The 13,074-nt window shown below is 35.8% G+C and overlaps 1 protein-coding gene across 1 annotated transcript; it reads left to right on the plus strand.

The window, feature by feature from the left end:
- LOC104744197 lies at nucleotides 379–729 on the plus strand. Its single transcript, XM_010465208.1, has one exon. The coding sequence runs from the start codon at nucleotides 379–381 to the stop codon at nucleotides 727–729; it is 351 nt and encodes a 116-aa protein (XP_010463510.1).

Raw genomic sequence — 13,074 nt, forward strand, 5'->3', positions numbered from 1 at the left:
ATCCCAAGAGTGGTAATCAGTGATGGAGGAACCCAATTCATTAACAGAATATTTGATGGCTTGTTAAATAAGCATGGGGTCAAGCATAAAGTCGCAATAGCTTACCACCCACAAACCAGCGGACAAGTGGAGGTAAGTAATAAACATATCAAGGCAATATTGGCCAGGATAGTGGGAATCACAAAAAAGGATTGGGCATTCAAGCCAGATGATGCATTATGGGCCTACCGGACATCCTACAAAATACCAATTGGGCGAACTCCTTTCCAGCTTCTTTATGGAAAAAACAGCCACCTACCAGTTGAAGTGGAATATAAAGCGATCTAGGAAACCAAACTGCTGAATTTGGACATAAAGACCGCTCAAGAAAAAAGAGTAATGGATCTCCACGAACTCGATGAAATACGGTTAGAGACTTATGATAAATCAAATATCTACAAGGAGAGAACCAAAGCCTTTCATGACAATAAGATCCAACAAAAGGATTTAAGAGCTGGAGACAAAGTTCTTCTGTTCAACTCGAAACTTCGGCTGTTCCTCGGGAAGCTCAAGTCAAGATGGTCAGGACCCTTCGAAATTAAGGAGATCATGCCTTATGGAGCAGTGACTTTACTCGGGAAAGATGGGACTGAGTTTACCATCAACGGGCAAAGAGTGAAGAACTACATGGCGAATGAGAGCACAAAGGTGGTGACATCTTTGTATCTCACCGATACCGCAACAGTTTGATAGGAATCAATAGTCAAGCTTAGCGACTATAAACAAGCTCTCTTGGGAGGAAGTCCCAATGGCAGTGGTGTAAATATAACTTACATCAACACCTTACCCAATCAACCCTTCAGATGCTGGTCCGAGCAGGTCATCCGTGCGCATAACCGAGCTCTCTGATGAGCGAATAACGACACCTGCTGAAGCCAATGACGACCCTGGCTACACGTTGGCGAGTATGGAGGCTGCTACAACCTCCTTCTTCACCAAACCATGAGGTACCACATTCATCCAACCTTTGTAAATAACATTGCATTTAGTTTTCTTTCATGTTGTGTGATTCTTGGATTCTTTTTCAGACTTTTATTTACACAGGGACTGTGTAATTTAAGTTTGGGGGAGGGTCCTAGAATGTATATAACATTGTGTTTTATTTTCTTATTTCAAATTTTTGCATGCTAGTTTTATTCATTTGAGTCTGAATCTATTTGCATAAAGACCCTAAGAATTTGAAAAATTTGTCTAAAAAAAAAATAAAAAAATAAAAGTGTTCATGTAGTTGCATTTTCACATTAGGATTGAGTCTATATTGCTTCATATAGGATTGTTGCATATGCATTTTAGGGGACAATGATTAAAACCACCTTGTTTAATGTCAAACCTTAGGATTGAAGCTATAGCCCTTAATCACAGTTTTGAAAGCTTCCTCCACTTGCTTGAACATTGAATCATCTCTATATTATTGGACTTAAACTGAACTTAAATTGTCTTTCTTATGGGATTTGAATACTTGCTCATGGTAACTCTAAACTCGGATTAACATTCCATTTTTGCCAATCTCTTCGTTTAACCCTATTCGGTTTTTCCCTACCCTTGAACCCAAACCTTTCTTTCAAACCTTGTATTGAATTGTTGAGTGAGGCCTTTTCATTGTGCTATAGGTTGTGAAACCTTGAGAGTATTGAGAACGACAAAGAACTGGCTCTTGAAAGCTAAGTTAGAATTTGAAGTAGCTCTTAGGATCGGTTTTGAAAGATAGGTGGTTATCATAATTATTTGGGGTTGGGTTGTGGAATAAAAGAGAAATTAAAGAAGAAAGTCCCTAAGGTTAGATTCAATTAGCTCTAAGTGTCTAAGAAAAAAAAAAGAGAAAAAGATCTTGCTATAGTCTCCTAGAAAAGAAAAAAATATAGGATTATCATTAGGAGTTTAGCAAAGAAAGAAAAAGAAAAAAAAAAGGAGCAAGATGTCTAAAGTTTAGACCTTAGGGATTATAAAAAAAAAGAGAGCTAAAATCAAGGATGTGGGTAATTTTATTCTAGGGGGTTTGATTTAAAAAAAAAAGTGAATGAGAAAAAGGTAGATTATCAAGAGTTAAGCTTTGTATGCCCAAATTGTTCTCAATCTTAGATAGTTTTCACAACTGTCTTGCATTCATTCTTTTGAGAGTAAGCCACCCAAAGATATTGTTTGAAACCTACCTACCCAAAAGCCTTACCCTTGAAACCGAGTGAGTTTGATTCACTTTCCATTCACAAGAATTCGCCAAACACTTTAATGAATGTGAAAGAGATGTTCTTTGGAATTGCAAGTTTTTGCTGTTAGTTGGAGGTTGAACTAAATCGATGCATGGTGATAAGCATAGAAAAATATTTGTAAGTATGTTGATTGATCTTAGCACCATTAAACTATCTTTAAGGACTATAGCTTGAAGCGATGCTCAAAAGGTCATGAGTCCCATTTTAGAACCGCACCCTCCTACTTCCTTGCTAGAGGACTAGCAAGATTTAAGTTTGGGGATCTGATAACTCTCTAATTTACATGTTTTAAGCATCCCTTTTTGTCCATATTTTGCATTGTTTTCACTCTAACCTTAGCATTTTTAGGTCATTTACTGTAGAAATCCACATTTAGGCCATTTAGGGTGTTGCATTCTTGCATTTGCATATTTTGGATGAAAACAGGTGCTTTAGAGACTAAAATGGGGAGAAACAAGGTCAAATCCGAACATGTACTCGAAGGAGCTATTAAGCAGGAAGAACAGTCCGAACACCAACCCGATCGAAGAGGATCCAATAGCGGGAAGCACAATTTGAAGACCTATCCGAAGGGCAACCCGAGCTCATCCTCGAGCACCTCATCGAGCAGACCCTCGGGCAGGACTGAGAAGCTATGGTTAATGGGTTTCCATATATAAACCCCTCCCCCCTCTTCTTCCTCTCGCCCTAGCACGCCGTAGACCCTCAAACCAGAGAGCGAGAGCTTCTGAGAGAGATCTTGAGCGACTCAATCACTTTTCCCACTTTGTTAGGATTCATTTTTATTTCTTTTTGCGTTTTCTTGATTCTACACTCTTCTACTCTTCTATTTTTAATATAATGCAATTCTCATTTGTCTATGTTTTTGTGTTTCTTTCCATGAGATCTGAGTAGTGTACTAAAGTTTCTAGAGATGGGATAGACGATTTTGTGTTCTTGATCGGTTAGGATGTCTTAGCTTTGATATTTGTGTTTTATAAATTCCCTTCTAGATTGGTGTTCTTAATGCTATCAACAGACCGAGAGGCTGAGACTAGATCTAGGGTGTTTCACCACCAAGAGGTGTAGATGAAATGCTTGAATCAATCAATGCTAGAGATTTACTCACTTAGCCTAAGAGATTAGATGAGTAAGGAGTTTATTGACAATAATGAATCGGTTTGTATTGCCTGCTTGGTCATGTTTCTCCAACGAGAGTTGGGTAGGGAAGTGATTAAGGTTGATTGTTTATATCACGAGAGTGTTTTAACAAGATTTTAGAGATTCATTGTCTAGGGAATATTTGCTTGAGGCATGTAGGACATCCATACTGGTTAGGAACACTTAGGAGTCGAGTACCCCATCCTTAGGAGCTCTCGTATTTAGATTGTTTACATTTTATTCATAACTCGATCCCTTACCCGAACAGGTACACGATCAACTGCTTCGAGTATACCTTTGAGCTGTTCATACTCATCTTGCTTACTCGATCACCCCACCCGATCCTGTACTTGAATGCTTGCATTGAGTGCTTAGGTCGTGTGGTTCTTATTTATTTATTTTCTTTTAATCATTTTAGGATTGTTAGATAAAACCCATTGATTGTTTGGCTTGACTTGCATAGTTCTGGTCATATCTCATCTGCTAGCATAACAACAATTTGGATTGATAACCCTTCGTACTACAACTGCATAGGGAATTGATACCCTGGGTGAAAATCCTACTATCAGTTATGCAACGGCTATATTAATGGTGTTACGGCTGATCATATTAATTTATTATATACCTGCTCGGGAATACAAAATTTTTGTTGGGGTGACGCAAACAATAATTATGTTTCTTGTTATCATCCACACGTGTAATAAATATATTTTAAACGATTTCTAATTAAAAAGGAATTCAAAATTTTGAATTTTTTTATTAAAAAAAGGGCCAAAGAATTTGACTAAGTGATGGCTGAGTTATTGACTTACACGGCTGAATTATGAGATATTTGTAAACTAAAATTATTATAACTCAAAAAATAAATTTAGAATGGAAAAATGAATAGTATTATTATTATAACCAATAAAAAGTAATAATTATAGACAAAGAGTGATTTTTACACATTCTGATCAAAATGTGTCAGACATACCAAAATATGACGTTTAGGGGTTAGGGTTAGGGTTAGGGTTTAGGGTTTGAGGTGTAGATGACTAACATTATTTGTTTTTAATTTAACAGTTTGGTTTTGGTTCTAATGTGTTTGGTTTAAGGTGGTAATATGGATATAGTAATATGATAACCATTTGAATATTTTTTTTAAAAAATTTGAAATTATTTTTTGGTTATTTTCGGTTATGGGTCGGTAGATGAATATATAACCATAAATAACCCAAAATATATTGTAATTAAGTCGATTAGCCTAATATAACCAAAAGTAAGCCGAATATAACCGAAAGAAAGCAAACATACCAATACAAAAATACCAAATTGGGAAAAATTATTTTTTCGGTTCGGTTCGGTTCGGTTTGGTTGATTATTTATTCATTCTAATTTGAGGGTTGCCTGAGATATCGTTTATGACGGCTGCGTTATTGTTTACGGTCCTCAATAATATGAAAATGTATTCTTCTTTCTTTCCTTGGTCTTTCGTTCTGTCAGATTTCTAATAAATTATCCAATTACAACATGCCTCGATATTACAAAAAGTGTTGATGGGGAAACCCGAACAATAATTCTGTGTATGCTCAGATCCACACGCGTAATAAGTTCATAAAGTCAGCTTTTTCACAATATATTATAAAAGATAATTAAAAAATTGAACTCAAAATTTGAACAAAAAAAGAAAAAAATTCCGACAAAGTGACTAAGTGATTGCTGAGTTATTGACTTACAAGGCTGACTTATTAAATATTTGTAAATTTACATTATTATAACTCAAAATTTAATTTTAGAATGGAAAAATGAATATTAATATTATTATAACCAATAAAAAGTAATAATTATAGACAAAGAGTGATTTTTACACATATTGATCAAAATGTGTCAAACATACCAAAACATGGCGTTTAGGGGTTAGGGTTAGGGTTAGGGTTAGGGTTTAGGGTTTGAGGTGTAGATAAGTAACATTATTTGTTCTTAATTTAACAGTTTTTTTTGGTTTTAATGTGTTTGGTTTAAGGTGGTAATATGGATATACTAATATGATTACCATTTGAATATTTTTTTAAAAATTTGAAATTAATTTTTGGTTATTTTCGGTTATGGGTCAGTTAGATGAATATATAACCATAAATAACCCAAAATATATTGTAATTAAGTAGATTAGCCTAATATAATCGAAATAAGCCGAATATAACCTAAAGTAAGCAAACATACCAATACAAAAATACCAAATTGGGAAAAATTATTTTTTTCGGTTTTGTTCGGTTTGGTCGGTTATTTAGTCATTCTAATTTGAGAGTTGGCTGAGATATCGTTAATCATGACTGAGTTATTAAGACTATTATACTAAAGTCATGACTGAGTTATTTTACATTATGGCTGAGTTATAAATCCGTAACGACTGAGATATCGTAATACCGGCTGATTTATATTAAGATGAAACATTACAAAAAGAAATAAAAAAAGCTTCAGAGTTCATTTTAATAAGAAACATTGCAAAATGAAAAAAAAAAGTAAATAGTTCATAGTTCACAATGGAATTCACTTTTTAAAACCGACGTAATCTGGGCCAAAATCCTCAAACATATTGACCAAATCATTCTAAACTATGCTATTCAGCATCTCGGGCTTATCGCCACCACTTGCCCATATCCTCTTGAATGCCCGCATCTGAAATCGGAATAACGTTCTAGCCACCAAGTTAAACTGCGTCTAGATCGTTAAATTATGCTTTGGATCCCATGTGTATTTATGCTACAATTAAAGGAAAGAAATTATTAGAGTATAAAATAATAATATTAATATGGTGGTTTGTTTCAGTGATCTTACCGCGAGGAGGAGAAACCATCGTTTCTTAAATTGGAGGGGAATCAAGCGGTACGTCGACCACCCATGGTGACAGTTGTGTTGAAGTATTTCTCCAATCGCGACAGAGAGAACGTGAAGATACTTGAACCACGTAACAGTAGTTTTGTCAACCCAGGAACCCACACCAGGGTTTTTAACCGGAATATTCACCCGATCAGTAGCGCAAATGATCGCTTCGACATCTCTAAGAAACTGTCATGTGACGTGAGGAACAACTTCCATGTTCGATAAGAGGATTTAACAGATAGACATATATGTGATTTAAGAGAATATAAAGAGAAAAACAAAAGAAACAAAGAATGACATGGAAGAGAGTCAGACATATGAATATAAAGGAAAAATAATAGGAAAACGAAAGGTCGCGTCAATTATTAGGTTAATTTATGGTTTTCCACCAAAATTTTGTTTGACGGCTGAGTTATATTTTTACCAGAAAATGAAAAGTCTCGTCAATTCATGTGACGGCTAAGTTATAGTGCTTGACCGCTGAGTTATCACAAGAAACAATCTGGAAGTATATGACTTTACGGCTGAGTTGTCATATTTTCAACATTATTGGTTTTAATTTAACAGTTTGGTTTTGGTTATATTGTGTTTTGTTTAAGGTGGTAATTTGGATATACTAATATGATACCATTTCAAATTTTTAAAATTTTTGAAATTACTTTTCGGTTATTTCCGGTTATTTTTGAAATTAATTTTTTCAGTTCAATTCTGTTTGGTCGGTTCGGTTATTTAGTCATTCTAATTTGAGGGTTGGCTGAGTTATAATTTATGACCGCTGAGTTATTATTTATGATATTCTCAATAATATGAAAACGTATTCTTCTTTCTTTCCTTGGTCATTCGTTCTGTCAACGTCTCTCGATATTACAAAAAGTGTTTTTGGGGAAACGCGAACAATCACTAATTCCGTGCCTGCTCAAATCCCCACACATAATAAATTCATAAACTCAGCTTTTCTCACAATATATATTTCAAAATAAATAAAAATTTTGAATAAAAGAAATAAAATAAAATAAAAATTACAACTCAAAATTATGAGATATGACTTAAACAGCTGCGTTATGAGATATTTGTAAATTTAAATTAGAATCCCTTTAAATTATTATAACTCAAAATTTAAATTAGAATGGAAATATGAATATCACTATTATTATCTTTTTGGTTTGGTTCGGTTTGGTCCGGTTATTTAGTTATTATAATTTAAGGGGTGGCTGAGTTATTATTAATCATGACTGCGTTATGAAAACAATTATACTAAAGTCATGACTGAGTTATTGTACAATATGCTTGAGTTATAATTCTGTAATGGCTGAGATATCGTATTAACGGTTGATTTATATTAATATGAAGTTGAAACAAAAAGAAATATAGAAGACGACACGACCGTACAATGAAAATCACTTTTTAAAACCGACGTCATCCGGGCCAAATTCTTCAAACATATCGACCAAATCGTTCCAAACTATGCAACTCAGCATCTCGAGTTTATCGCCACCACTCGCCCATTTCCTCTTGAGCGCACGCATCTGCGCTCTGAATAATGTTCTAGCCACCAAATTAAACTGCGTCCAGACCGTTAGAGTATGCTTTGGATCCCACGTGTATTTACACTACAATTAAAGGAAAAAAATAATAAGAGTATAGAATAATATTAATATGGTGGTTTGTTTTAGTGATCTTACCGCGAGGAAGAGAAACCATCGTCTCTTAAAATGGAAGGGAATCAATCGCTACGTCGGCCACGCATGGTGCCAGTTGTGTTGAAGTATTCCTCCAATCGTGATAGAGATAACGTGAAGGAACTTGAACCACATAACAGTTGTTTTGTCAACATAGATACCCACACCAGGGTTTAGAACCGGAATATTCTCCCGATCAGTAGCGCAAATTATCGCTTCGATATCTCTAAAAAACTGTCCATCGATGTGAGGAACAACTTCAATATCGATAGAAAGTTGTAACAGATAGACAGATATGTGATTTAGGAGAATATAAAGAGAAACAATAGAAAAAAATAATGAGATGGAAGAGAGTAAGACTTATGAATTATGTCTATATAAAGTGATAGACTCCTAGGTAAGGATCTATGCCCAAAGACACACTTTGCAAGTTCTTGAAGAGGGATGAAAAATGATGAAGATGAATGGGTGAAAGGTGCAGCGGATTGGAAAGATGAACGTCGGAGAAGGTGAAGAGGTGGAACTGCAGCGGAATGAAGGGGAGAACGAATTGTACTTCTAAAAGCTCTCTTAGACTACAGGCTTGATTATATCTTAGATATGACACACTAAGAAATAAACAAGTTGAGAAGATACTACACACTTCTCAGATCAAACAAGTAAAAAGAAGGTTTTTGATTAAAATGTTTGATGGCTTGTAAAAGAGAAGTACATGTGTTTAAATAGAAAAAGGGGGACGAAGGAGAAGAGGAGAGAAGAGAATAGAATGCAAGAGGTCGAGCTCATGCAAGTCATGCAAGAGTCCTCACTCATGAAAGCTCATGCACAATGTCTAGGAAATTACAAAAGCAATAAATGCAAAAGAGATAGAGAAAAAGGGCCAAGGCTTTGTAATGGGCCTTGGACCACGACTTCGGCTGGCAAAGGGGTCTTGAAAATGTTATTTAGGCCTCATTAAAAACCTTGTCAAGAAAACCCAATGGGACCAAACTTGACAAGGGAAAAAGAGTGCATAAGCAACATTTTACCCTTTACCGAGCACCTTGAGCTGTGAGCATTGTCCAAGTGGTTTGAGCCACGTCTTCCTGCTTCTTGTCCTGCTTCTTGATTAGTCCATTGATGGCTTGGTTGAACCTCTTGGATTTTGACCTTGTTAGAGGATCTGCCGGAACGATCAACGCTTCCTCCTATGCTTCCTCTGATGCTTCCTCTGATGATTCCTCTGATGCTTCCTCCGGTACAAGCTGCTCCTCCGATGCTTCCTCTGGTTCAAGCTGCTCCTCCAATGCTTCTTCTGGTTCAAGCTGCTCCTCATGTCCATCTTCTTTGGTTGAGCTGTCCATGGTCTCATCATCTTCTCCTACTTGAAAAGGATTTGACCTCAAATCCGAATAATCTGCAAAATAAGGAAGAAGATTAGAAACATTGAAATTGTCATTCACTTTGTACTTACCTTGGCGATCGAGTTGGTAGGCGTTATTGTTGACCCATTTGAGCCCTTTGAACGGTCCATCAATCTTTTGTATTAGTTTTGACTCCTTTTCAGCTATAAATTGTTTACTTGTCAAGTGTATCATTAGTTGTTCTTCAACCTCAAAGATCATCCAAAAAACAGCCAATGGATTTATGATCATGCATCAAAATATCTCCAATTCTGGTCCTTTCAAAGACTCTGGACGAAAGAACAACAAAATTTGGGGGCCCCTCTTTTGTACCTGCAAAATTGTCAATACCTTTGGCAAAGATCAAGCGCGTCATTATAGTCATAGTACAATTCTGAGCTTGGTACAAATCACTATCCTTGTAATTTTCTGACTTTTTATCGAATAAACTTAACATTTTCCCATGATTTTCTGAATGTAAAATACTGATAATCAAAGCTCTAGAATCATGAAAAACAAATTGGGTTAAGGAATTACTTATCTAGATAATGCCTTGGGTATGATTTATGCTCATCATGGTTAATGGAAGTGTATCTGGGGGTTCTTCTTGGATCAGTATGAAGCTGCTGACATCTTGGTGCTCATCTTGATCCAAATCAGGTGGCTTAAATCTTTTGTCTCCCAATTTCTTTTCAGTTTTTCTTATGCGCTTCATGACTGCTCTAAAATCTGTATTTGGCACATTTGACAAAGATAAGCGAATCATATATGTGTGATCTTGAATAAGAGAATCCTTGAGAATAAAAATACTTATCTTATGATTGTTAGATTTGAACACAAATGTTGCATTTGGTGGTTTATCTTTGAACATTGAAGAATATATGATTTTCACATCCTCATGGTTTACTGATTTAACTTGTAAGAACACAAGATCTCCTATATCAAAAGGAAACAGTTTAGTCACATTGAAAAATATCAAACTGATATTCATGTAGTTGTTATCAAAATAGAGGTTTAGAGTGGAGCATCCTTTGGTGATCGAAGTTGTTTTCCTGAGATACTTCCAGCTTATAACTCCAAAATGATAAATCATTTGTTGACATATATCTGGTGGTTTCTCCTTGATTTGAACATAACATGTTTCTTCTCCAAAGTAATTTTTCTTCTTCATGTAACATGTTCCTTTCTTAGCAATCATGGGAAAGAACAAGTGCATTATACTTGAAATAGAGAAATCAAAAACATGATCTTTCATAGTTGGTTTGCAAAGCGCAATGAACAGTTTAAACTCTTTTTCAAGCAAATGTCTCATTTAGAAAAATGTTTAACCATTACATGCTCAGTTTTAGTTTTAAACGGTTCCATTGCAATACTACACAAAGAAACTCTCAAAGAAGAGTTAAATTCATGAAAATTTTCAAACAACAAATCTTTTGGCTTAAAGAACTCTTTAAAAGTAAAAGTATCAAAAGTTGGAATCATTTTGTTAAAAACAGATTTTGAAACAAAAATTATTTCACATTTTCTAAACCAAAACATTTTTCATCTTCAGCAGAAATCAACATAAAATAATTAGGATCTGTCCTAACCAAATCAATTTCCTTACAATGCTTTCTTGGGTAGTTACAAAGATATGGTATAGAGACTGGGTTTGGCACAATGTTGATCTGCTCCAAATCACTAATCAATAGCAAACTCATTTGTGTTGATTCTAGTTATTCTTCTTCTTGAACCTGTATAAAGAAAATAATGCTACTCGGTTGCTCTGGTTCAAAATGGGTTAGTTTTTCAAGCACAAAATCAGATTGGATAAAAGAAAGATCACACTTAGGGTGAGATAGAGTCATAGGTCCGGTTGGTATAACAACATCATCCTCAACAATGAATTGTCTCTCCTTGGCTTCTTTTCCAAGTTGTTTCTCCTTGGGTCCATCTCTGAGGTTTTCCTCCTCGGGTCCGGACTGATCCTTTCTTTCAAACTCCTTATTCTCCTTTTCTTGATATGCTTGCTTCCATTGTCCTCCATTGGATTATGTACCTATCTCAACACTTTTGGGAAAAGACAAGTGCATTATACAAGAATTGGAATTTTCTAAACCTTGATCAATTACTTCCTTGGACTTTGAAAGTGTAGAAGACATACATTGCTTCCGGTCTCCACCTGGTTTGAGTGATGATTTTAGACTTTGCTCGTGAACGAAAATCTGTTAAGGGACCTTCTTAGGTTGAGATGTTGACTTAGCCTTCATCTTCTCAAATTTAATGTACTCAGTTAACGCCTCAAAAAGTTCTGACTGCATCTTTGCCTCCACAGATTTTGGGGGTTTCTTTATATATGGAACTAAGGCTGGTTTCTTTTTAGGAACTGGTTGGATAGTGCCATTGGCTTGGGGAACACAATGTAGCGCTTGTGGAGCATACTTATTCCTTAGAAGCTTCTTAAGATTTCTCCACAATGTGATATTTGGCTCCTTGTAATACCAACGATCATCAACTTCTTGCAACCACCATTTGTAAGCGTCTCCTGTGAGTTGGGTAAGTGCAAAAGCTAATCTCTCAATTCTTGGGATGTCCTTGTAGTAGAACCAATCATCCATGTATTTCTCCCACTCAAGGTAGTCTCCTTTTCCTGTAAATTTATATAGTTTATGAGCCAGAGAGATTTTAGAATGAATAACAGATTTAGATTTGGGAGTGTGAGAAGTTTTCTGTGGGCTGCTCCGGGTTGATATAGATGTGTCATCTGGTGGCTTGGGTTTAAGATCTTGGTGTTGCCTTTGACGTAGATTTGCTCCTGGGTTGGTTTGATTCAAGTGAAGAGCGTCAAGTTTTGCATCAAGCATGGTTGTCATAGCTGTTGTGAAAGATTTAAGGATCCTCCTCTCAAGACTAGATGTAGAAGACTCTTCCTCTTCCAATTTCACCATGGTACCTGCAAAGAAAACAAAGATCCACAAGTAAATAGTTCCAAATACACGCAAATGGAAACAGATCTGTGAAAATTATGAAAATGAAACCAAAAATTCTCGAATCAATTTTCAAAAATACTAGACTCTTTCTTGGTTTGAAAAGAGTTGATTTTGTAATTTTTGAACGAGTAAAACATTTTATAAACTCCTAGGTAAGTATCTATGCCCAAGGACACACTTTGCAAGGTCTTGAAGAGGGATGAACGAAATAATGAAGATGAATGGGTGGAAGGTGCAGCGGACTGGAAAGATGAACGGCGGAGAAGGTGAAGAGGTGGAACTGCAGCGGAATGAAGGGGAGAACGAATTGTACTTCTAAGAGATATGGAGATCTCTTAGACTACATGCTTGATTATATCTTAGATATGACACACTAAGAAATAAACAAGTTGAGAAGATACTACACACTTCTCAGACCAAACAAGTAAAAAGAAGGTTTTTGATTAAAATGTTTGATGGTTTGCAAAAGAGAAATACATGGTGTTTAAATAGAGAAGGGGGACGAAGGAGAAGAGGAGAGAAGAGAAGAGAATGCAAGAGGTCGAGTTCATGCAAGGTCATGCAAGAGTCCTCACTCATGCAAGCTCATGCACAATGTCTAGGAAATTACAAAAGCAATAAATGCAAAAGAGATAGAGAAAATGGGCCAAGGCTTTGTAAGGGGTCTTGGACCATGACTTGGGCTGGCAAAGGGGTCTTGAAAATGCTACTTAGGCCTCATTAAAAACCTTGTTAAGAAAACCCAATGGGACAAAACTTGACAAGGGAAAAAGAGTGCATAAGCAACATTTTACCTTTT

This window comes from Camelina sativa, chromosome 14, assembly GCF_000633955.1.
Source record: "Camelina sativa cultivar DH55 chromosome 14, Cs, whole genome shotgun sequence".
Taxonomy (NCBI): Eukaryota; Viridiplantae; Streptophyta; class Magnoliopsida; order Brassicales; family Brassicaceae; genus Camelina; species Camelina sativa.